The 26,585-nt window shown below is 33.2% G+C and overlaps 1 protein-coding gene and 1 non-coding gene across 3 annotated transcripts in view; both read right to left on the reverse strand.

Moving 5' to 3' along the window:
* The window catches only part of LOC131848908 (phosphatidylinositol 3,4,5-trisphosphate 3-phosphatase and dual-specificity protein phosphatase PTEN), an 86,157-nt gene that overhangs the window by 42,741 nt on the left and 16,831 nt on the right, over window positions 1-26,585 (reverse strand). For both annotated transcript variants that reach the window (XM_059198865.1, XM_059198864.1), the window contains exon 2: window positions 4,806-4,978. In XM_059198865.1, the coding sequence (XP_059054848.1) occupies window positions 4,806-4,978 (173 nt within the window). The remainder of the gene's footprint in view (window positions 1-4,805; window positions 4,979-26,585) is intronic.
* On the reverse strand, window positions 21,511-21,584 carry Trnat-ggu (transfer RNA threonine (anticodon GGU)). Its single transcript has one exon. It is a non-coding gene; the product is annotated as a tRNA-Thr (tRNA).

Below are 26,585 nucleotides of genomic sequence, written 5' to 3' on the forward strand. Positions count from 1 at the left end.
AAATAATAGTAGCATAAGTTATTCCTTATAACATTAACTGCGAGTGAAAGTAACGTTGATGCAGCTAACTCATAGATTAGCAATAACAGACAGACAGGCAGACAGACAAAAATTATCAATTTTTTTTTATGTAAGTACCATATATACTATCATATTCATTTCAAAAGCTGTTCAATTTAAATTACAAACACACTTAAATTTTATTTTATTTATATGTATAGACGTACTTTAAACATGATCACAACAGTTCAAAGGAATATTAAAGTTACAAAGTTTAGACTTATTCCCTCGGCATGTTGTCACATTATTTACATATCGTATACAATTTTGTGCCGTTGCGAGGAATCGTACCCGCGGCCGTCAGAAGTAAAGCGCTGTGCTAAACCGCTATACCACTGTGGCCGTCAACTGTTGCCTCACTTGCATTTCGTGAAAACAACAGCGTTATACCTCCGCCATTCGTACCCATTTCCGTGAATATTATTTATTAGTGAGGAAATCAAATCAAGTCTAGACTAAGTGAAATTTCGTGACACCAACATTGTTATCACTATTAAAACTTGTTTCTGTTGAAAGAAACACAAACTAATTTAATCCCATTAATATTTTAAAGGCGAAAGTTTATGAGGTTATATGAATTTTCCTTTTTTTTTAATGGACGATTATAGTACGTTGCATCCGTCTGAACTAACGGTATAAGCTGGTGGGGCACCAGTGGAGGATGATAAGATGAACATGAGGTCAGCTCATCGTAACTATGTGTGAGTATATATATGTGCATATATATACGTGCCCATCAGGAATTTATCATGATGGTTTCTGAGGGATCCGGGATATATAGTGATAATAATGTTGGTACATTGCTAACAATGGGCTGATCAGTTTATATTACAAAATTCTTCCCCCAATGGTATACGAGTATTAAAGTATACTAGTGTTTTAGGCAAAACTTACTGCAAAGATTATTTTAAATCTCGGTACGAAAACAAATCATTTCCATATTAGAACCCAGGATACTTTATTTATTTATTTTATTGCAGTATCACAAAAATATAAAGGACATGCATACAAAGTGTGGTTGAGTTTTTATAATTTTTTTGTTACGCCCTGAAAGGGCATGGCAATATGACACAACATACCTATAGTATATTATTATAAATATATATATTTTCATATACAACAAGACCTCATAATATTATAATGCAAATGTCAAAAATGTCTCCTATACAATATATAATAAATGTACATTACAAAATCTCTTAAAAAAACTAAACCTTTCCAATTCAAAGTCAATCATTATAATGCCAATGTCTGTATTAAACCTAATATAACTATAAATCTTCATTGAAATATTGTAATATTTTATTAAGAAGGAATTGTTTCAGTGTTTTATCAAATTGTCTATCTTTTAATACGGTATCACCACGCGAGACACAGCTAGTTTGGATATAAAAATTCGATAGTAATTTCGTAATCACATGACTCGAATATAATCATATTCACGATTCAACCGGCCAGACATTAATAGTCCGACGTCTATCAAATGTATGTCAACAAAGTGCGTTACCGGTCGAAGGGAGTGGTATATCAGCGCTGTCGTAGACTACCGTCATCACTCTTGTTTACTTGTGACTTCGGAAACTATATAAACCTGGACAATTCTCACAGCGCCATCTAGTCCGATATTGAGATTGTGTTATGGGTACAAGGTAATTGATAATATATCTATATATTTTTTAAGTATATACATAATATACATAGAAAACACCCAGACCAATACAAACAATCATACTCATATCTAATGTTCGTACAGTGCGAGGTATCGAACCCGCAACCATCGGAAGTAAAGCGGTGTGCTAAACAGCTAGACCACTAAGACCGTCATATATAAATCGTCACTATAATTTATTTACATTTATGTATATGAATCTTTAAATATCTAATAAAGGAGGATTATTAGTAAGAGGCACAAGTTGACCTCCACGCGGTTCCCCGTGGAAACCGCTGTGGGCAAATGAATTCTGGGCTGATGAATTCACAACGACTAACCGACCTAAATTTATCCCATCCACCTCCTATTATCCTCCACTGTTGCCCCACCAGCGTATACCATTAGTGCAGATGAACCATTCCATACTGAGTCATACAAAAAAAAATATGAGGTGCACAAGATGCCGAAAGGTCCTTATTTATGAAATTTTTTGAGTTTGGGTTTGATATCTTTAAAGTATGTATTCATATACATTCATATTGCTTACTGAATAAATAAATATTATTAATAAATTGTCTCAATTATTAATGTGTATGTATTATTAATTAATTAAGGTCAAATGACGGAATGATCTTAATTTGATAACTAAATAAGTCCCTACTAAATTATGAATATCACACTTGTTACAGGTTAGTATTACAGGTAATTATTTCGTACTAGCTGTGCCAGCGACTTCGTCCGCATGTTATAGTGACCTTGATTAAATAAAGAAAAATATTTAATAATCTTACGTAAAAAACGAAACAAACAAAAAATTACGATTTCCATACAAACTCACTCCCAAAAGTAGCTTATGTCCTTCTCCGTCCGTCCTTAGGTTCTAAAATCTAAACTAACTATGTGCCAAATTTCATTTAAATCGGTTCAGTTTTGGCATGAAAGCGAGACAGATATATAAACAGAGTTACTTTCGCTTTTATAATATTATTAAGGATTATAAACTCGAAACTCACACGTTTATCTGAGTATACGAGTTCGAGTCACATAATAGATAGAAGAAGGAAATTCTTCTTCAATTCTTTCGTGAAGAGCGCTCGAATGTGTACATGACTGGATGCACGTCAGCACAGACATATATATATACCTATAGTACGCGTTACCATGCAGAGATAAGCTAGAATATAACACATGTAATAATGAAAACATAATACATGACCGGAAATGACCTATAAAGGTGACTCGTTTTATAATTGCGTGCCATGAGGTCCCTGATGACCTTCAGAAGGCTTGTCGTTCATTATAACCAAATTGGGATCAGTATTGCCATCATTTGTGTTTACATAATTATTTGCAATTATAGAATACATTGCAGTTTATTTACTTTACTCTCCTTACATATATAATAATAATAATAATAATCTGAGGACAATTCACACAGCGCCATCTAGACCCAAATTAAACAAACTAAAGCTATATATATATAGCCATATAACACATTATGGGTACTAGACCACTGATACAAATACATAGATAATTTTTTTTCGTAAATACATACATATTATACTTAGAAAACACTCAGACCGATACAAACAATCATACTCATGAATACAAATGTTTGTGCTGTGCGAGGAATCGAACCCGCGACCATCGGATAGTAAAGCGGTGTGCTAAACCAATAGACCACCGAGGCTGTCAATTATATATGAGTATACTCAAATTATTCGATTATACAGAAATATATAATGAGGTTTCATTCATTCATAAGTTTGTAAGACTCATCCGAAACGGTTTAACCGATTCTTATAAAATGTTGTGTGTATATTCAGTAGAAGTGAATATGACGTAAACTATTTTTCCTACCCCTAAGTTATAAGGATGGTCCCTAATTGTCACTTGGACAACCCTAAATTGTCACCCTTCTACAATCAACCCCTATTTTTAATAGCGACATTTATATGGCAAAACAACGTTTGCCTGGTCAGCTAGCTATAATAAATAAAAATAGAGTACGTCGTAGCCTACTTAGATTTACAACACGAATTAGTCCCAAAAGGTCGTGAATTCGAATTTGTCCGCTACCAAAAAAAACATTGTCAATTTATATCTCTTATTTTTTAATAATGAAAAACCAATTGCCAAACCTAGATATTTAGTTATTTTTAAACTTCGTGTTTATTATACATTATTAACATTATTAACCGGGTTCTAAATAAAATTATTCGTGTTAAGACCCAGATACTTAGTTTAAGTATCTAGGTATTTAGGACTAAGTTTTAGAACTTAGTCCTAAATATTAGGACTAAGTTCTAATACTTAGTCCTAAATACCTAGTATTAGTAGTATTAGTTATTAGTAACTGAGTACTTAGGACATACTTAACAAAGGGATTGTCAAGATCCCAAATGGACAATTTTAAGGCTAAATAAACCAATACAAGGAAAGATTGTAATTATTTATCTTCAAACAATGGTTATACTTGTTCAGTATATATTAGCGTCACTGTGTAAAGGAAACAATGACAATATGCCATAATATAATTGACCCAGGAAAATCCTGACCTATCTCATCGTCTTTAAGAACATTATTTCGAGAAAGATTAGAATAGGAATCATTTTCAATCAAGTAAACCTAATACAGGTAGATTGTTTTATAGTAGCATAATATAGGTTTTAGAAATAGCTCTCTTAGAATAGTAATTACCTTTGCACATAATTTGTATAACTATATTTGGTATTTAATGTTACAAGTGCAATTAAGTATATAAACTTATTTTTACTACTCGGAATTCAGATTTGGCCAAGAAGAATGAGCAAAAAGTTCTGCCCAAATACGTAAGATATCTTTGTACAAGACAACATTATAATTAAAAAGTAAATTAATTAGTAGTTATATTGCTCCTAAATCAGAATCACTGCTCTACCAATAGTGACAAAATTTGGCACTAATTAGGAGGAAACCTTATCGATTGTAAAAAGAATGATACAAATTGGTTAAGATTTCACATCAACATCGCATAATTCACACAAAAAAAATACAATCGTACTGAAATAATTGAAAGTACTTAGGTAAACATAAAAAAAAAAAATGTACTCACCCTCTCGTGAAATTTGCTCTTGTCGTATGACCTCTCCGAGCACAGATTGTAAATCTTGTAATGGTCCTTGTGCATCTGTTCGAGGAACCTGTACACTTCATCAATGTGGTTTCTGTATACGGCTTCCAACTTCTCTGCAGGGAAGCCCATCGCTATGAGCCTATCAGTAATATCTGTTTGCGCCGTTAAGGAACTTAAAGTTTGTCAAAAAACACAGTTAACACAATAAATTACAACTCTGACAGCATTTTTTTTATAGTGGGTTTTGGGCTATTGTCTGGAGTGTTAAGACCTGTAACACTGCAGCCTGCATAGATCTATTGTGCTCGCTCATTTCGTTCGCTACTTAGATTCGTGAGGGACAAAAATTTAAGGATATTCTTAGGAGCGACAGTTTTTATCTCCTCAGGATAGGGTATACTTTCCATAGGAGATATTCCGGTTATGCATGAGATGGCTACAACTACATAAGATGTATAGTGGCGTTTCCTCTTCTGCTGACAGTATTTATTCGTCACTAAATATTTCGGATGGGTTTACTTGCGCAGTATCTCACTTTACGATGAGTATAATAAGCGTTCCCAAATAAGCATATTCTCCAAATAACAGCTTTTTAGAATAAGTAATATTGATTGTGCGTTGATAATCAATCAGGACAATGAACGTACAGCCCATATATAGATTATGATCTTCATTTTTAATCACCTACCCTAAAATAATCGAAGAGTGACGTCTTCCTAGAGCCCACATACGTCAATTGTGAATTGGTAAATAGACTATATTAAAATTAACCCTCATTCATAAGAACTAAAACCTAGTTTATTATAAGAAAATAGTTCGAAAGAATAGGGCACAAGTTTTAGATAGATATAATAAGTTAAATTGTTTTTTTTAATGTAACTGGAATGCCCATACCTGGAGGTAATTGGCAATCGTCCCCTATACTAATAAAGGGCACCATAGATATCAGGTCAACAGGGGACGCGGGTAGTACCCCTCACACTTTGCCATTCTGGAAGACTAAAATGTAATGCCTACGTAACTTGTAATCTCGTTTGTTTTTATGTTCTTTACATAGTATAAAACGAAGTCTGTTCGCTTAGATCTTTTAAATTACGCAACGGATTTTGAAGCAGTTATAGCAATAGATAAAGTGATTCAAGATGTATGTTTATATATATAATACATGTACACCCGTGTGAAGCCGGGGCGGGTAGCTTTTGATAATAACTCAAATTGAAATAGACTCTAATGACGGCATTACATTAAAATATGTGCTAATTATGACAGTTCAAAGTGTAGTTGCACCGACTAACAAGACTGTTTTACGTAATTTAATAAATGTTACACTAGAATCAAATCACATTGATGAATCAGTAAAGTATCTAATATCGTAGACATACTGTCTTTTATAGGACGTGTGATATATTTTTGTTATTAATATTAAAACTGTGCTGTTTTACACGAATTATATTGCGTTTTTCTTTATATGAACCATTTTAAGTAAACCCCTGGTGTAGAATATATTTAAGCTAAAATGTTATCAGCAGTATAATTGGCACTATCAATGCAAATTCAATTGCTTTTCTATATATATTATGTAATTACAAGAACAAATGTATTTAATTATTATATGGTATTAATGCTATGTCTTATTTACTAAACAATAGTACAAACTTTGCTTTGTTTGGAACTACATCGCGCTCTGCGTCTTACCAAGCTTGAGTTTTTATTATAATTCTTGTAAAGTGACGTTTCTAAACCTTTAGACGTTATGCAAGAATAGTACTAATTGCGAACACATTAGAGTCAATTTTTGCATCACAACACACATGACATACCACCGCACAAAAGTAATTACCACGACTTATACCTATCTACCATTAATTACCTACATCACTGCAACAGATATCTACTTTCAATCTCGGAACACGTGTGTGAAATACGAATCTTTTATAGATAATGTAAGCCTTATCACAGAATATATAATATACTTTATTTGCAATAGATTCAGCGAGTGGTTTTGTGCGACTTTCCAACCTAGTTACGCGTTATATATATTTTTAAAGGACTCTTTAATAGTAAACGCTGCCGGGGCTCCAGTTTCGGATGATAGTATAATGTTAAACTCAATGTATCTCCACAACTAACCAGTAGTTAATTCCTGATTATTTCGCAAAGATGTATTAACTGACCTGATTACGTGGTCATCAGTAAATCCTATTACTGTTATTCCTCCAACGAATACCATTAAATAATACAGAATCATTCCATAACTACAAAAAATGCTATTACTTCGCTCTAGGATTGTTCAGGTGAATAGTTACCATCCGAGCCACACTACGATACTCCCACTCGACTGGGAACCGGTTTTATACTACCTCGTTGTTGTCAAGGGCACTTGAATTACCTAATAATAAATAATATCGATAAGTAAAGCCGCAGTCACAAGTTTATTCTACGTAGCAACACAAAAAGTGCAATGACTAAAATCAGGTCATTCCGTTGTGGGCCACAAAAAAAAAACGGCGTGATGAAACGCGAGCATACTTTAGTCTATATTTTAGTGTCGATTGTACGTAAATACCCATATTAATAGACATGCTCAAATTTATGTAAGCCACTTGTACGATTAAATTCGTGACGGAACAAGGTTAATATGTTCACTTGTGGATATAAAACGTAATTATTTTAACTTGTGCAATGTTAATGTTGCCTTGCTGCCTCTACATTTCGGACCAGTTAATTTGTGATAGTCTATGGCATTTGTAATGGAATTACGGTACATGTAGTACATACAATTGCTATAAAGCTTAATCAGCACATAGATAATAACATATACATTATGTTATACTACCTAAGCTCCCCGGTTTCGCATAGCTAATCATGAAAATGAGATCAAATCTTCCTTTTACAAATTTGTCAATATATTTTTTTATTGTACTCTCAGTAAAAGTGAGTACAATAAAAATATTGATTCTATACCAGACAAATCCCATACTGTCGCGGTTCGCTGGTAGAGAATGCCATCAGATATAAAATCTTTTTTTTTTCTTGCAATAAATACATTTTTTTAATAACACTTATTACTTGTAAGATTTTAATCAGTATAGTTTGAGTTGGTGAGTAGGATGGAAATTGGGGACTCTGGCACTATTTTGGAAAGGAATGCACTAATTGTATTAACTGTCACGTCAGTCACGGAAACGAATCGGCTATTACTAATATCTTTTCCATCACCGATTATTAATGCATTATTAGGCAATCTATTAACGTCTACTTGTTGATAAAGGATTCATTAGCGATTCTGATGTAATGATATGATTATATTACTAGGGCCGTGAAGGTCAAAGTCACGAACAATTTTGACTTCGACCTTCATGGTATTAACGCTTTCCACTATTTTTATTTTTAATAGAACCCCTAATACGGATATGATTGAGTGCAAGGATGGCTGGCTCATCCGTCATACTCGTTAACAGGTGCTGCTTGTGGTAGCTGGTCTGTTCGGGTTACGGCCTGACTGAATTATTTCCTTTTGACAAAATTGCGATAGCATATGATGGTGGTCACTGTATTCTTCATAATTGTATTTAAAAACGAATCTGTATTTTTGTGCTCATTTGAGCTAAGTTTCTTGTCAGGTCATAGCTCGAATGCACTATGAACTGACAGATTAGATTTAACATATCAAAAGAGTCTATAATAGACCTACATAAATAAAGATATTTTGATTTGATTAGATACCTCTCTATATATAGACGACTTGTCAATTTCCATTTTCAAAGTTATTTCAAATTTAATTGTTAGACAAACCAATTATTACTTTCATTGTATATATAAACCTTTGTTAATCTGAAGAGAGTGAAATCTGTCATCTTAATATTTTAATTACAATTCGTGGAAAATGGCTGGTGCCTTTGTGTAGAATATGAATTGCATTTTCCAATAAACTTTAATAAACCTAATTAATTCTTAAGTAAGTAGTATATTTCCTTTACTCGAAGTACTTTCTACAATGTCTTTTACAAGGGTACCTCTGTTTCGCTCATTTCTGCCGGCAAAGAACAAACGTAACATCTTATTTCTCAAGAAGTGAGTTCCCAACTCATGAGAGATGCCGCGTGCACTACTTGACAACGTAATGTTCTGTGTTCTGTAGCTACCTTTTACCATCGCACCGCTCGCCATTAACAGGGAATTCACTTACGCACTAGAACCTAAGGGGTCTCGGACATTGTGGTTTCAGAGTAGAGCTTTTTCCCGCGTACACTTAAGATTGTGGAATGAAGTACCTGCCGAGGTTTTCTCCCGAAACTACAGCATGTGGTTTTTATATTAAAGTTTCTTAAAAGTCGGCAACGCGACAAGACACCCTTGGTGTTTTGGCGTCCATAGACTACGGTAACTGTTTACCATCAGATATATCGTATGCTTCATTGCCACGTACGTAGTATAAAAATAATATATTGGTAAGATTTTCGTTTAGTTACAAGAGAAGATATTAACATTACAAAGTATTACCTTCAATGTAACGTGACGCCAACAGACGACAGAATGACCAATTAAATAAACGTGACCAGTTCCTACTTCCTCAAATAGGATATACATTTTTAGTATATTTTCCGTGTAGTAACGAAGTAAGATTACTTTGTACTGCTCTGGTTCTCGCATGCCGCAGACCTGTCATTTTTTCTTGTTTAGATTCATTACATATTTATTCTTAATGCTGTAACTATTCAGCATGCATACACGTGTTTACAATTGAACGGATGTAATGGGATTGTTAGTAATAAGCACTAATCAACCCATTGCTAGCAATGTACCATGCCAGCTTGACCTTTATGTGGTTCATCCTGAAAACCATCATGATAAATTCCTGGTTAATTTGTCACGATGGGCCAACTGACCTGACCCTAACTGATCCTCCACTAGTGCTCCGCCAGTTTAAACAGTTAACGCAGGCTGCACACATAACTAAAAAAATACCACCTAATCGCTGATTTAAGAACTTACTATCAGGTTATATCGGTTTTATACATAAATGTGTATTGCACGCATTCGAATGCTTTTTTTATTAAAATCTAAGCCTGTATTTACGTTTTCTAGACAACTGATATAGTATGGAGATATTTAAATGCATTTTGTTGTGAACACAAACATATATACAAAGTAAAACACCGAACCAATACAAACAGATATATCGATGAATACAAATGTTCGTATTATACTGTTACCGAATCCGCGACCATCGGAAAATAAGTTAGTAGCGAAACTCCGAGACCACCGAGGTCATCAAACCAAATTCTGCAACAATTTTTATACTACGAAGGTGGCAGTCAAGCATACGGCCCATCTGATGGTAAATGGTTACGCCTGAAACACCAGGGGTTACATTTGGTTTTTATTATTATTTAACTTCTGTATTAATATTTATATTGATATTGTCATAAATTAATATTAAACTTAAATTGTAGTTATTGAATTACTCTGACCTTAACTTCAAACAAATCAAGGGATTACAAGTATATACGATCCTTAAAATGGTTATACGATGCCTAGCCAAAATAGGTACATCTATTTTGGCTAGGTAGAAATCAAATTTTAAGTTAATTTGAATTGTAAATGCTTAACATAATAATATAAAGAAACAAACTAATAAGAGAACGGACTATATATGTATCTGAGATACTATACTAAGCAAAGCCTGTTACTTACTAAACGATTTCTTGAATGACGGGCGTGTATGGCAATAGGTGTTCATGCACAGGATTTTAATTTAATGTTAGACATAGACCCCTATATAAATAAATATTGGAACTAAACTGTCCTATTAAAAAAAAAAACAAAACCACTGAGTATCTTGCCAGTTCTTCTCGATTGAATCTATATACTGAACTGGGCCTACCGCCCAGTTCTGTATTGTAATATTCAGGAAATAATTATAATACAAAAATTTTGACGTTCATAAGCGGCTAAAATGTCCTAAATGAATAAATGATTTTTGAATCTGAATTTCAATTGAATAATACTAAAACCAAAAACTACCGTCCACGTTACGATGTCATGAAAACCTACCGCTGATGGCGATGCACTGATTTCCATCGTATCAAGTTCGACCGCAATGATAGATCACTCAGTCGGCGATTGGTATTACATGCGTTATCATTAGGTAGGTATAACACATACGTCATAACACGTGGAAACAGACCGAGCCGGGCGGGGCGGAGCGGCGGCGGCGCGGTGCTGTGGGTCGACAACCGTGAACTGTTCGAGTTGCAGATAGAGATACACGACACCTCGAGCAGTCTGTGCCGCTTTATCTAATTTTTATATACTTTCACGACTATAATGGCATTTGGGGAAAACAGTAGCATTGTCTACGCCCGTCTAAGTTTCGTTTTCAGTGTTTTCCATTAATGACAATGATTCTAACTTATCCTATTTGTGATTACTGACTATATTAATTAAAGAATTAATATTGTCAGTAATCAGTAACCAGTATCACAAATGGGATATAAACAAAGGTTTATAAATATATTATATTAATTAATTTAATCTGTACAAATAAATAAAATTGTAGTGTCTATTTATAATTCAAATTAACAGATTTTCACTAAATGCATATACATATGAAGTATATACGATACTTCAATAAAAAATATAATTAAACAAAAATTGTATGTCTATTGGATTGCTAATCTCTGAACCAATTTTCACGGGGCTTTCACTGGAAGATAAAGTTATAAGGAGTAACTTAGACTATTATTATTTTAGTAATTTTATTTATTAAAAAAAAGTTGTAAACAACGCGAAGTCGCGGGTAGCAGCAGGTAATACATATTTATTTATTTTAAGTATAAGAAATGAAATGCCATACTATGATCGTGTAAGTACATTAAAATTAGAACGACTTTGTACACAGTCGGGCTGTATTAAATTCTAATATATAGGAAAATATTTAAATTATCAATGAGTCATTGAAAATATTTCAAGTATTCCTGAAATTGAACCAAACGTATAACATTATGTAAAACAAACGATCGTAAACAATTGAAAAACCCCGACTGCTAAATTCGTGGCACCATTTATACACATACACAATGTACAACAACACTTCCTCAAAAAAAAGATGGAAATAATGAATAGTAAAAATATTTTAATATGGTAATAATGCACCCGCCTACACTAACGGTATACACTGGCGGGACACCAGGAGATTGATAGGATGTGTCAAATTCACGACTATGATTTCCAGGAGGTAAACAGTAAGCATTTGATCGTTATAGATATAAAATAAACTGTACCACGTGAATTATATCTGTGGGTGTGATATAGTTTGTTTTTCAAAGGCTTTAAAATTAAGACAACTCGTCGCTATTTGATATCAGTGACAAGGAAGTATAAAATGGTTCATGGAGCTAAATGGCCCGCGACTTCTCACTTAATATCGGTCAAGAACAGGACTCCACATTCATATCCATCAGACGGTATTCGACCTTCAGCCGTTCCATAAGTTTCTGGAAGTTTGGAGTTTTGGAGACTATTGTCCGATGAAGCTGTAAAGCCGGGACCGACAGCATTAGAGTAGTCCGAAAAAAAATATTTGACACGAGCAAAACTAGTCTTCTAATTAAAATAAATATACTATTACCTTTCTATATCTTTTTATAATACAATTTTTGATAAAACTGGCAAAAATAGATGGCGTAATTTGTTATTTATCTTTAAACAGCTGGCGTGGCTAGGCAAAAATATTATCAAATAGAAATAGAATAAAGATAATTTTATTCAAAGAAACTTTTGACTATTCATAAGCACTTTTTAATAGTCATATATATATATATATTTAGTCTATCGCTCATTTCGTGAAAATGCAGTTTTAAATAAACATTGTCATTATTACATACACAGATTTTGTGTAAATACGAACTGTCAAATAGTAAGATTTACAAAACTAAATAAATATAATAGCTACTTGAGTAACAAAATATATCCAGTCAAAGTCAGAGCAGACCAGTCAAGCAGCACCCATTCACAAGTAAAATGGTCCGTAACGCCAACTCAATTGATTTATAAAGGACAATAATAAGGATTATAACATTTTGTAAACAGCCAAGTACAAATTCATGTACTAATTTCTACAACACCTAACTGCTGTAACTTCCTCCATGTGGTCAGTGACGTCACGATCATCTGCGGTCACAAATCCTCATCCGTTAACGTATAGTATGACACTCGTGGTTCGTCACAATAGGAATTGTAGGAAAACGTAAACTCAAAAAACTTATACTTACCTTTTTAATATTATTCCTACGTGTAGTTATTGCTATATATTTATTTAGTGCAATTATAGTAGAATAATCGTGATTTAGTAAAATAAATCTCAACCTATTTTAGCAGCCGGTAATTATTGTATTATTCGTTTTACTATTTTTACATTTCTTAAAGAGCATCTGTCATTTGGAGAATCGAATAATTTTCAAAAAATGTGAATTAGCTACATTGATATAAAATATTTATGAATCTTATTCCCATTTGAAGTTAAGAGTTCCTTTAACAGTTGCAGTTGTAATGGTTCGTAACTATTGTCAATTAGAGAAATAGAATGATAAACAGACACAAGAAATTTGAAATATATTTCCGAATATTGAAAGGTTGTTATATATATACAATAAAATATAACTTAAACAAGCTAATACAAATGCGTTGCGTTCACAGATTTTAATAAGTGCCTTCTTTGAAATGTCGATATACACAACGTAAGTCAACCGTTACCGCAGATGAAACCCTAATTTTAACTGACAGTAAAAAATAACAAAACCACAAACGCTGTATAGTATATTTGCGCAAAACGAACGTCAAAATGGAGGAAGCCACAAAATTGCATGCCTCGAAAGTTATTCCAGAATATGGGTTGTTATGAGATATTTATATGCGTTTATTTATCACTAACTCATTACAGCGACTTCGTCTGGAAAAGTTGTTTATTATAATAAACAACTTTTGCAGACTCTATCACTAAGTAAGACTAAGTACTCGCCCCGGCTTCGCACGAGTATACATGTATTGTATATGTATATAAACCTTCCTCCTGAATCCACTCTATCTATTAAAAAAAAAACAGCTTCAAAAACCGTTGCGTAGTTTTAAAGATTTAAGCATACATAGGGACGGACAGACAGCGACAGCGACTTTGTTTTATACTATGTAATGAAGTTCTCAAATCGTTACAGTGGTTGTTAGAGTTTACTTTCTGTCTAACAAAATCCATTCTCGTTTCATAAATTTACAAATTGATCTATAAATTATCCCATAATTTATATTGCATCAACCCCGGAGCCATCAAACGAATAAATATTATCTTAACATCCACTAAGGTATCGAATTCGTGATATATACCATGTATCTATATATTTATTATTTATTTCCAACATCATACAACATTACCTATAATGAGATCCATATCCTATAATATATTTGAGATCTCGTCTCGATCTGAAATCGACAATCGTTTACTATAATGATTCCGAATACGCTGGTTTACCAAAAATCGTTTTTATTAGATGGAATATAATTTCAGAGAAAATTTCATTTATATAGATACCGTTTTGCTGGTATATAATTGTAATTGTATTTAATTGTATGTTTTTAAAAGACATAATTTCTTTTAATGAGATATTCAATTTTACACGGTTATAATTGAAAACATTTTTTTTAATTAATAGTTTTCGTCCACGTGTCAGGGGTGTAGCCTAAGTCCTTCACCCTGACAACTACTTGAGTTATTAAAGACCCAATTAAGTAACAAACAAACTCATTATCACATTTATGATATTAATAAAGAAGAATATAATTTTATTGAATAATTTACAATTAATTCAGTAAATTATTCAAAAACAACGACATATTTTTGACAATGCACTGTTTTGTATTTTTTTGTTTAAGCTAATTTCTTAATTCGAAGGAACGTTATACTAATTAATTAAAATGAGTTTGTACATTTCAGCTTTTGTACTTTTATTTCCATATAATTTACATAGTATAAAATGATGTCGCTTCCGCTGTGGGTTCGATTAGATCCTTTAAACTACGCAAAGGATTTTAATAGTTTTTAACAATACATAGTGATTCAAGAGGAAGATTATATGTATAATATATGTACACCTGTGCGAAGGCGGGGTGGGTAGCTAGTAAATTATATATAACATCTATGAAAGAGATCTCCTGTTAGCATCTCCTTATCTTTGAACTTGTATTTATTTGTCATTTATTTCATACTAGCTGTGCCCGCGATTTCACCCGCAATAAAATTCAATATAAAATATAGCCATTGTGTTATTCTGATGCAGTAATATAGCTTATATTACTGTAAAGTTTCAACAAAATCCGTTCAGTAGTTTTTGCTTGAAAGAGTAACAAACACTCATACTTACAAACATTCGTGTTTATAATATTAATAAGATAATATAACTCCTTAGAGAAAACTTCTGCTTCTATAATCTAGCTGTTTCATTCATCACACGGACGTAGGTATCAAGGTCGAAGAATACTTATGAAAATGGCACGTTAAGAACTAGGTAGCAACACAGTGGTAGTTTCCTTGCTTGGCAACTGTGGCACAGCATGGCACCGTTCAACCACAATGCGATACGGTCTACATATACGTCGTCATCGAATACTTAATATTGTATTAGACAAACTAAAACAGCAATTGTAGAAAATGAACTTTAAAGTTTCACATTTTAAAGTCCAATTCCCACTTTTTTTTTTGTTTATTATTATTTGTGCGATATATACAGAGTAAGCTAGAGTAGTTCTACCTTCCGGAAATTGGTATTTGTTAAACAAAAAACATGAACGTCAAGAAAACAGTGGTCACCATCTCCTTTTTATTTATTTATTTCAGGCTACTCATTGCGTTGCCTTTATCCCATTATTTGGAGTCGGCGTAGTATGTCATTATCTTCCTCCGATCTCTATCGCCCATCATATCTGAGCATACTCTCCTTTTATAATCATCTTTCACACAATCCATCCATCCATCTTTTTTTAGGGCGTCCTCTTCCTTTCCATGTATCCACGTTCATATTATATACTTTCTTTAGGACATGATCCTCGCTTGCATTTCAGGCCATATTATAGTAGCCATATTATAAATACCTTATAGAATACAAGAATTTCTATAAAGCTGACGGTCCACCTCATGGAAACTAGCAATCGTTAGAGATAAACAGTACCACTGCCATCACGTCTTCACGTAACCTTACTTCGTTGCCATACCTGACTAAATAATAATGTGAAATAGGTGAGCCCTTCAATACAAATTACTAAGCTGCTTGGCGTGAGAAATCATAATAACTGCATACCATTGAAAATTATGACAGCACCATCTAGTCCCTTGCTAAGAAGAATTTGTGTTATGGGTACTAGACAAGTGATACAATTAGTTTATGATAATTTAGTAATGCTTGAACCCGCGACTATAGGAAGTAAAGCGGTGTGTGAAACCGCTAGACCACCGAGGCCATAGTTGGGACGGAGGCCCTTGGATGATGTTGAAAGCATTCGACAGTACCTATTGTTCTTAGTTATAATTTCCACGCAAATATTAAAACTACCTAAAACGAGTACTATCTGAAAAGGATTTCTCTCTACATATGTAATCCGTTATCCAGTTACTAAGGTGTAGATTTGTTGCCATCCAAACTTAATTTTAAATATTACCTACTTAAGTTACGGTACAATTTTCTACAAGGTTGAATGTTGAAGGTTTGAATATTATAGATGCTACGTTATTGAATAAATTAAGTATATTATATTCATTGTACATTACAATAGTAGTTTTATAATTTTTGGACTTTATTATGTTATAATTATAAACAACGAATTGTTAGGCGCGGTTTTGTTATAGAGAAATATTCAGTCCTCAGGTCAATCAGTCCAAGAACCTCTTTAATACCACCATTTCCTAACCCTAATCAGTTCATACTCTATGTATGCACAAACTCTGCTAATAAATAATACTCAGAAGGGATGGAGAGAGAATTATTATAAAAACAAGACAATAGGCTTACAATTTTGTATATGGCCATTTTCAACAATGTAATTTTCATGTTAAACTATCTGATAACTAACAAAATAAAGAACTACGTAATATAATAAAATTATATAGTGTGACATATAAAATAGGTTTATTAAATATGACCACAGCGAATTACAGATAAATAAAAACAATGGCCAGGATATAAGGCACATAACTTTAATGACAATACAGAAATTGTATAGAATTAAATAAATCGTAGAGTTCTGTATTTATATAAACTACGATAATACTGGGTTAATGTTGATTTGGAAATCTTAAAAATATTAAAAAGAGAAAAAGGAAACAATTGATTCGAACGACCTCAAAGTAAGAGCGTCTTCGGACTAGTCTAATGCTGTTGGCCGCAGCTGGCCTTTACAGCTACACCGGACGATAGTGGGCGAGTGCAGATGGCACTCAAAACCAAAGGAAGGACTTATGGAACGGCAGAAGGCTAACTCTCGCCTGACGGATACAACTTTCGTCTGAGCGGGTTCGAACTTCGGCTAGGCCGTCGCAATTTCGATCTCCGTTTGAATTGGACGGGAGGTCGGAGCGGCAAACGTCGTCTTAATTCGATTGTTTTTTTTTATATGCGTAAATGTAACAAGAGACGATGTGCTTAGAGAATAAGTTACCTTAGCACCCGCTTAGTGAGAGACCTTCCGACTTAATTTAGGTATCGTGTGTGACGCTTGCAACATGCAAGAGTCAGTCTACGCGAACAAAATTTTCAATTAGTTAGCAATTTTTCACGGCGACTGTGAGGGTCCATATTTGGACCACTGCAAATTCGCTACACTACTCCACTGAAGATTTAGTCACGGGATTTTGTTATACTTCAGCAATTACTAAATTTAATCACCAACAAGCACGATATCTACTTTTGATATGTGTTCACATTTAAAACATACATTAATAATTATGACTTATAATAATCGTATATTCAGAAAGAATGAGCATTGAACAAAAAGTTTAAAATATTGCTAATAAAGAAAATGTTCATTATATGATTTTAATCGAGCGGCACAATTTGTAGTGCCAGCTAATCATTAGAAATATTTGAATCTAATGTGCAGTGGAGCACGAAAGTATATCGCCGTTTCCCGGATTTATTTATTTTTGTTACCGGAGTGTTAATCAGAAAATTGCCACAAGCATTTTAGAATCGGTCAATTATTCGAACTCACGTACGTCTATAAATCACCGTAGTAAACCACTACACCGAGGCGCTATTAGTGTTAAAAAATGCCAATGTAAGCCCACTTTAATTACCTTTTGTGACCTGTGAGCGACATCAGAAGCCTTTGTACAACGTAGGCGACCTAAACTCCTGACGGCAGAGGGCGCCACCCTCACTAGATAAGTAGCAGTATAAACGATTTATTTTAACGTTACGCTGTGTAAATGGAACGCTGCCAATTCCTTCAAGTTCAGAAACAAAGTCGAGAATCAGATAGACGCGAAGATCATTGTGCAGACTGCGGAGCATGCCTCTCATTCCATTTTGGAAAAGTTTATCCTGTTTAATGCCAAGTCCTATCCGACATATATAAAATTAGGTCATTCTTTGCATAAAAGAAAAGATTTATTATCCAAAAGGTATATTATTGTTCTGAAAGTTGTGTAGACGCAAGACTAGACGGATTCGAATTAAAACTGGACGAGTATATTACATCCTAGATAAACACATCGGATTCTTTTTACCTGAATTCATGCAGGTAACGTTGCGGGCCACAGGTAGTCATGTATATATTGATTCAACATCGCATATTATTACTAAGCGTATTCAATATTTATAAATCTTGTACAAAAATACGTTTAGGTCTAGTCTGGGTCTAGGAATACCTAATCTATTAATAATTACAAATAAAATAACCCCCTCCCACTCGTCTTATTTAGTTGTACGCTAATTAATCAGGACTTTCGTAACGCTTGGTTTTCGAAGTCTATTTATTTAACTAATTTTAAAGAGACCTCTCTTCGAAATTTATTAATAAGTATTTTATAACAAAAAATATAAGACGCCTATCAAAGTCCGTTCTCCACGATATTTTTTATGTGAGAAGTCTAGCAAACAGTACAACATGAAATACAAAGACACGCAATTCCGCTCATACATAATAATAATAGAAGCATACATTGTATGGAAAACAGAGAACCCATTCTGGTTTCACGTTACTTTTAAATATTGCCATAGGTCGAAACGCCAGGCAAGCGATAAAAGTAATACAATTACCTAAGCGTTACTTCACTGTTCGCTGTTGCTAAGGCCTAAAGGTACAGTTTGATTGTTTGCGATTATGACACATCATGCGACCACAGTACCGATAACAATGATGCGTTTGGTTCGCCCGTTTCTCGCTTGGCAACAACGGCCAGGAAACTCTCAAGAAGGCACGGTTTACAATACTGAAACAATCATATAAGAGTGCTTCACTAGAAGTGTGTAAACGGTATTTTTTTAAACTAGTGTAATCGAGATTACTATTTGTTTAGTAGGATTATTATACGTGCAAAAAATTGCATTCAATTGATAATAAAGTACTCTAGGAAAGTGTTATAATATAATAGTACGATATATTATTAATTTATTTAACTTATTAAAATTTTAATGCATAAACAACTGCATAGTGCGGACTTAACAGCTTGTGGCATTTTCATCCGTACAGCGAACAGAAACCAACGTTTATTTTTGAAAATTATATAAAATAATGCTATTATTGGTATTTTAATTGTATGCTTAACATTCTATTAATTATAGAATGTTAATAACCTAATTAAATTATCTGAATAATTTTACTATATTACGATAAGAAAATATTTATTTATGTATATAACTTTAATGCACATATTACAACACTAAAAGTACATATGTGTAGTAACATCTTTTGGCATTTTCTATCAATCAACCATGAGCAGTGCAGAGAAAAATTATAGACGGTGCAAATATAGTGAATGAGAAAATTAAAGGTAAACGCAATGATTATAATATTAATTCTGTTTAAAAAGTACATTATTCTATATTGTCATAGGCTACTCACAAAACTATAAGTACCGGGATCGAGGTACAACTAGGTACAAAATTAAACTTTACGATGGATTTTGTTAATATTGTGTGTGTAAATTTGGTCCCGTCGAGACATTTACATTACTAAACCAACAATAGGTAGCACTGTCTGAGTAATTCGAAGCGCAATCGTAGGACGACCGTCACGGCTCGCATTACCGTCGGTCGTTCACAGTCAAACTCTACCTTAAAACCAGGGATGCCAGATGTACTCTTTTTCTTTAGTAGTCCATTCTGAGACAGAGTGGACAACCACTACCATCAGAAAGACAACTTTCTGATGGTATCAGTGGATTCTCTTCTGTTTCTTGGTGATAGAGCTTCTCGTAATTTATTCGGTTCGGCATTGTCTTCCTTAGTGATAGAAATCCTCGCAATTTGTCTCCATCTGGTACGTGTTTTGGCTATACGAGAACATTGTTCAATAGACGGATGTGTTTTAATCCGTTTTAATCATCATGGATCAATCGTTTATTTTTTATTATAAATGACTACCTCATCTGATGGTTAATGATGGCAAGACGTAGAATGTAACGCGCTTACTTAGAAGAAATCTATTCACCATAGACTAGAAGAATCCGAGGTTGTATTTCTCCGGGCACACGGAAGCTGGAAGTGTGTTCCACTTTTGGACTCAATCCAATGTTAATCGTACTAGGGAACTACATATAGATACGAGATTTTTGATCGGTACATGAACGATTTCATTATCGAACAATATTGACCTTCGGAAGTCAGTCAAAATAGGACAATGTACTTTGAAAAAGCAAAATCGATCAATATTCGAATTTTTTAATTTTTCGTACAAAATTAAATGTTTTAAAGCTGGCAACCCTGCTTAAAACGGCACAACAGTGCATCAACCCATCGAAATCCAATTACAAAGAACGAAGACGCTGAGACGTCATATAATATAGGGATTATTAAGTCAATACACGGAAATGCACATAAAGGCATGGACACATCGACGCTATCGTGTATTAGGCGCACCAGATACTGATTGGATTAAGCCTCTAACATACCTATACACATTTTATCTATAATAGGTCACAAAATGATAATAGTTTTTATTGTAATTAGAAACACGATAATTATTTTAATTTGAACGATAATTTCATTTCGTTTATTGCAACACATGTCGTTATATTACATTAGTCATTTAGGATAATAAGAATAATAAAGATAACAGCAATAAAGATTGCTTTTGACACATTTCTGCAAGTTACAAGTCGCTGTTTAGGTTTGTATTTATTTATCTTGTTATAATGTAAATAACAACATTTATTAAATAAACGGCCTCGGTGGTCTAGCGGTTTAGTACACGCCCTACATGCAATGGTCGCGAGTTCGATTCCTGGCACGGTACAAACATTTATATTCATGAGAATGATTTTTTTATATCCGTCTGTGTGTTTTCTATATATATTATGTAGGTTTTTACGAAAATATATTATTTTAACATATACATAACTCAGTAATGGGTTGGGCTATTAGTATACAAAACAATTGTCATTTTTATATTTTAATACCTTTTAATAAATGATAAAATTCGAAGCGGGCGGGATTCGAACCCGCACCTCTTGGCATACCAGAGCCAGAGCTCTTACCGTTGAGCTACCGCTTCTTTTTGATACAATTGAAAAGCTTTGTATTATGTGAGAATTGAACGCGTAAGCATTAGAAGGTGAGGCAGTATGTTAAACCACTGTACCACTAAGGCCGTCAAATAACGATGACAGACAGATAAGTACTTGATCAAGATAAACAAATTTTATTAAGTACCTAGTACTGTTTGTAAATTAATGCAAAATATGTACTGTGATAGTATTTCAATATATATATATAATATACAGATTTAGATAAATAGTTTATGAAGTTTTTCTCCCAAAGATAGAGAAGAAAAATATTTTTATTATATATATTACCTATATCACCAATTACTCCACAAAAAAATATCTTCGGACCATACATATAATTTCAATAAATATGAATCACTAAGAAATTTATTTAATGTAGAATAGAAATAAATTTATTTGTAAAAGAAAATAAGAATCAATTGTTAAAGGAGTGATATTAATCGAATTTGTAACGATTATATTACTCAATCGATGTTGAACGATTTGTTCGCAATATAATTATAACATTTGTAATACTACTTTCCAGTTCCATGAATAATAAACATACGTACATAAGTGGAATAAATCATTCACCTGAACATCAAATCATTAGATCCTGGACGAAATAAGAGAACCCTAAAAAATAGCTATTAAGTAAGTGCTTTTACAACTTGGATGAATACTAACTTAATGGACGATCAAAATGTTTACCGCAAACTAATATAACAAATTGTTTTTGATGCCAAAAGTAAAATATATTTGATATTCACTTAAAATATATATTTTTCATACTCGCCATTTCTTGTTTGCAATATTAAAAAACCATCTTAACACAAACACCGCATGCCCACCGGTGGGTCACTCCACAACAAAAGTAAATTTACACGTTGGGACCGGGTGATCACCCTGGGGCCTTTAATTGAAATAAATCTAGGTGTTAATGTTAACCTGTTACCTTAAATTATTGTACACTATATTTAAAGAATAATATACGTAATTAACAATAAAAAAATGATGGTCAATATGTGTGAAATAAGATTTCTCAATGCGGTTTTCAACATGTAGAATACTTGGTTAAAAATGCGGTAATTCCAAAACTTCGTAACATCACTACTTGCACGAACATACAGCAAAATTTTACATCTTACAAAACAGTTTCGACTCATGGCAAACTTCGCAGTGTTTGTCTGTCTGTAAAGTTGGGAAGTAACCGTTTATCCTCGCACGTTATGGGAAGGAACGAAACCCATATTTCAAAAAGTTTCTAAAATGTTAATGTGGCTAGATCCCATCCTAGTAATAGGAGGAGCTAAGAAAACATGAAGACTGATAATAAAAGACTTTTTCACAAAGACATCTTCACAGTCAGATTTGACGGCCTCGATGATCTAGTGGTTTAACACACTGTCTTACTTTCAATGGTCGCGGGTTTGCTTCCTCGCACGGCACAAACTTTTGTATTCATGAGTATGATTGTGTCGGTCTGGGTGTTTTCTATGTATAATATGTATGTATTTAAGAAAAAATATATCTAATTGTATCAGTTATCTAGTACCCATAACACAAGCTTTAGCTAGCTTCATTTGGGTCTAGATGGCGCTGTGTAAACTTTCCTGAGATTATTATTATTATATTATTACTATAAATACTTTAGCTGTTTACCGTAGCTCTACTCGTGTGAAACCTGTTACTTCCGGTTCCTGTAGGAAATATGAGAAATATTTTCTTAGTGGACGCCTACGTTAAACAGGAACACATATTATAAATGTTTAGTTTCTAACCTAGCCGTTTTAGTCGTGCGTCATTAAATCAGTCTGTCAGTTAAGCCATTTTATAATTATAAATATTGTTACATAAAAATCAGACCACAAATATTAAAATTAGCAAATATAAGATAGAGAATGGAATAAACCCGGCGAGCGGCACATCTATTCGTAGCTACGAAATTACTAAACCTACCAATTCACATGATGGTAGAATTAATTGGGAACCTAAATCCAGTAGGTATAGGGATAGAAGAGACGGTTAATAATGGAAAGGTCTTGACAATGCCAGGTAGATCTAGCTAGACCAATTGGTCCTCCTCGAAACTATTGAGCTTAATTCCTGATGACTAGCGATATGTATCATATTTTATAACAATTTTTATAGGAAAATGCTCTTTAAGTAAATTACTACTATCCAATAAAATAATATAATGGTATTGCGTATAACTGCTCATTGTATTCCTTATTTAATGAAACTAAAGTATAAATGTATTATTATTGTTACAATTTTTCCATATGTTAATACTTCAAATCAAACTCATTATACAATTCTGTGGTTTCAATAAATTACGTTTAAAATCTTTGTGGTATTGGAGCGGCTAGTGGGCTCGCCCGGCCACCATTCCAACGTCATACAACAAAACATAACCAGAATTGGATGATAACTTTAATCATCCGAACGCTCCCATATAAACTGACTGCACGTCATCACACTGAGTACATGATGTGATACGCCGCAGGGGTGATGAATGATAGGGAATAATGGAGGAAGAAATACATACCGCGACCACAATAATAGGTCAAGGCGGACACGATGACGTGTTTGTGTGTATGTCACACCATTAGATATATTTTTATAGTTCCCTCACCATGAAATCGTACGGTGATATAAATTGAAATATGAAATATTTGGTCGCTTTCAATGACTATTTCGTGAGATCAATGTCAAAGAAAATGCGATTTTATTAATATGGATAAATTAATTCGACGAATACTTTGGTTTAAATTTAATGAAAGAATTTTGTATTTTTAATTTTGTAAAGAATCCGCTATTTCATATCAAAACATAACTAGAACATATTGCTTGCAAATAATAATATACAGTTGAAATCATGTAAATATGTACATAATTTGAGTAGGTAGATATAGCTTATATAATGCACATAAATGTACAACGAATCTAAAAATTACTACGTTATTTCATTTATAAAAGTTTTAATATACGTATATATAAATATATATTTAAGGAGTAATAAATAAGAAGTTAATGGAAACTCAAAATATAAAAGTTATAATATGCATCGCCACATATTCCTAAAGAAAAAAAAATCTATACATATATATATAATAGTTATATTTGATTGAAGAAGACTAAAGTATTTGAAATAGTCTAAGTACATATATAAAAGATCCTAACAAAGTGATTCAGAATTAAAAATCAAATGCTATCACGGATAAAATCCAATCTGCTGTACGGAAGCGGTTACTTGTAATTAATTATTTACATAATAATCAATTAATATACAAGACTGTTGACATACCCGCCTTTTAATAATATAATAATAATAGTATCCACCAATGATAACTTCCTTCTTTGTTATATTACAATTTTAATAATTCTATGGTCTGTTTCACTTAGACACAAAGAATACTATATGTAATGTAAGTATTTGAAAAACTATCAGTTTTATGTTGATGTAGTATTTATTATAGTCCTCTCTGACTGTATTTTCAATATGCCTAATTAACTATTTAAATGTGTGTAATATATATTTTCTTGATTTAATGTATTTTTCATGCATAATTTAATAAAATATTAGCAATCTGCACTCCTCTATATCGATCGGAATTACGACGGCCTGAGCCGAGGTTCGGATCTACAGTCTATAGACTAAAGTCGTATCCTTCAGGAGTTGACCTTCCGTAGGTTTGTAGTGCTATCTGCACTCGCCCCCTATCGTCCAGTGAAGCTGTAAAATCCAACTGCGGCCAACAGCTTTAGAGTAGTCCAAAAAAAAATAGGAGTAATCCCAGTGGTGGAACGATAAAACGTTAACGATGTGACGCTATGAATCATATCGACGTAACTGTACAACGGGCATTCCTAATAAAAATAATAAGAAAATCACGTATACTTCAAAAGAATCTTACGTCGGCTAACGAATTCATTTAAGGAACGCCGATCACGGTCTTGTGCCGTGATTATTTAAATATCATTACACGTAGCAAATCTCGATTATTACCGGTCCTTTTATCGTACAACTAGCGACGCGCCCCGGTTCCTCACGACTGCTCCTATTGTAGGGATCTCTATTAAAAAAATGTCTATCTTACTTATTTATCATTTTTTATATAATTCGAATGCAAACAAGCTGATGCTAAGTAGTAAGTGGTAATTGAACAGAACTACGGACACGTTATCATGTGACACTCTTGATACCACTCATGCGTTGCCATTCCAGAAACCTAAGATGTCATGCCTCTAATCCTGTTTCTAATTAGCTTGTTCAAAATAATAATGACTTTTTAGTTTTAGTTACGTCGATAAAGTCCACTAATAGTAGTTTTACTCGTATATCTACCATGAACAGATATCCATTAGTTACATTTTTCTTATATAATATCTATACATAAACTTTCCGGAAGATATTGTCTAAATTATACGACCAAAATTAGATGTGTCGTTTATGCGAAAAGTGCGAACAAACAGACAAAAACAGCAACATAATTATTTTAGAGATTCGACCGTTTCACTGATATTATATACACCTTTAACGAGCGGATGAATCACCACCGTGACCCACATATCGTATGATTAAATAACGCAATTGGAGACAGTGCGCTCCTCAAATACTGTGTCAACCGAACAATTGCAGTGTCCGCAATTTAATTTGCATTTGTGGCACATTTAACACTACACCTATTTTAGGAATCCAGTTTGTTGACCTGCGTCAATCAATAGGGCTTTGCGGCGTATTCACAACTACGGAAAGAATTATCACGTATGTGCACTTTACTTTGTCCGCAATTTATTTATTACAAGATTTGGAGTCGAACGTTTTTTAACCGACTCCAAAAAATAACGTCCTTAATGCGTTTGTTTCTTTAATATTTGTATGAAAAAATTAAATATCAACAACATCTTTACTTAGAGCGCGATTTTTTATTACAAGCTTTTATTTAACTTGATTTCTAGTCTGTATGTCGGGAAGCAGTGTTGCATATATTTTTTTAACCAACTCC

This window comes from Achroia grisella, unplaced genomic scaffold (assembly GCF_030625045.1).
Source record: "Achroia grisella isolate CSIRO2021 unplaced genomic scaffold, CSIRO_AGI_Agris_v1 utg6026, whole genome shotgun sequence".
Taxonomy (NCBI): Eukaryota; Metazoa; Arthropoda; class Insecta; order Lepidoptera; family Pyralidae; genus Achroia; species Achroia grisella.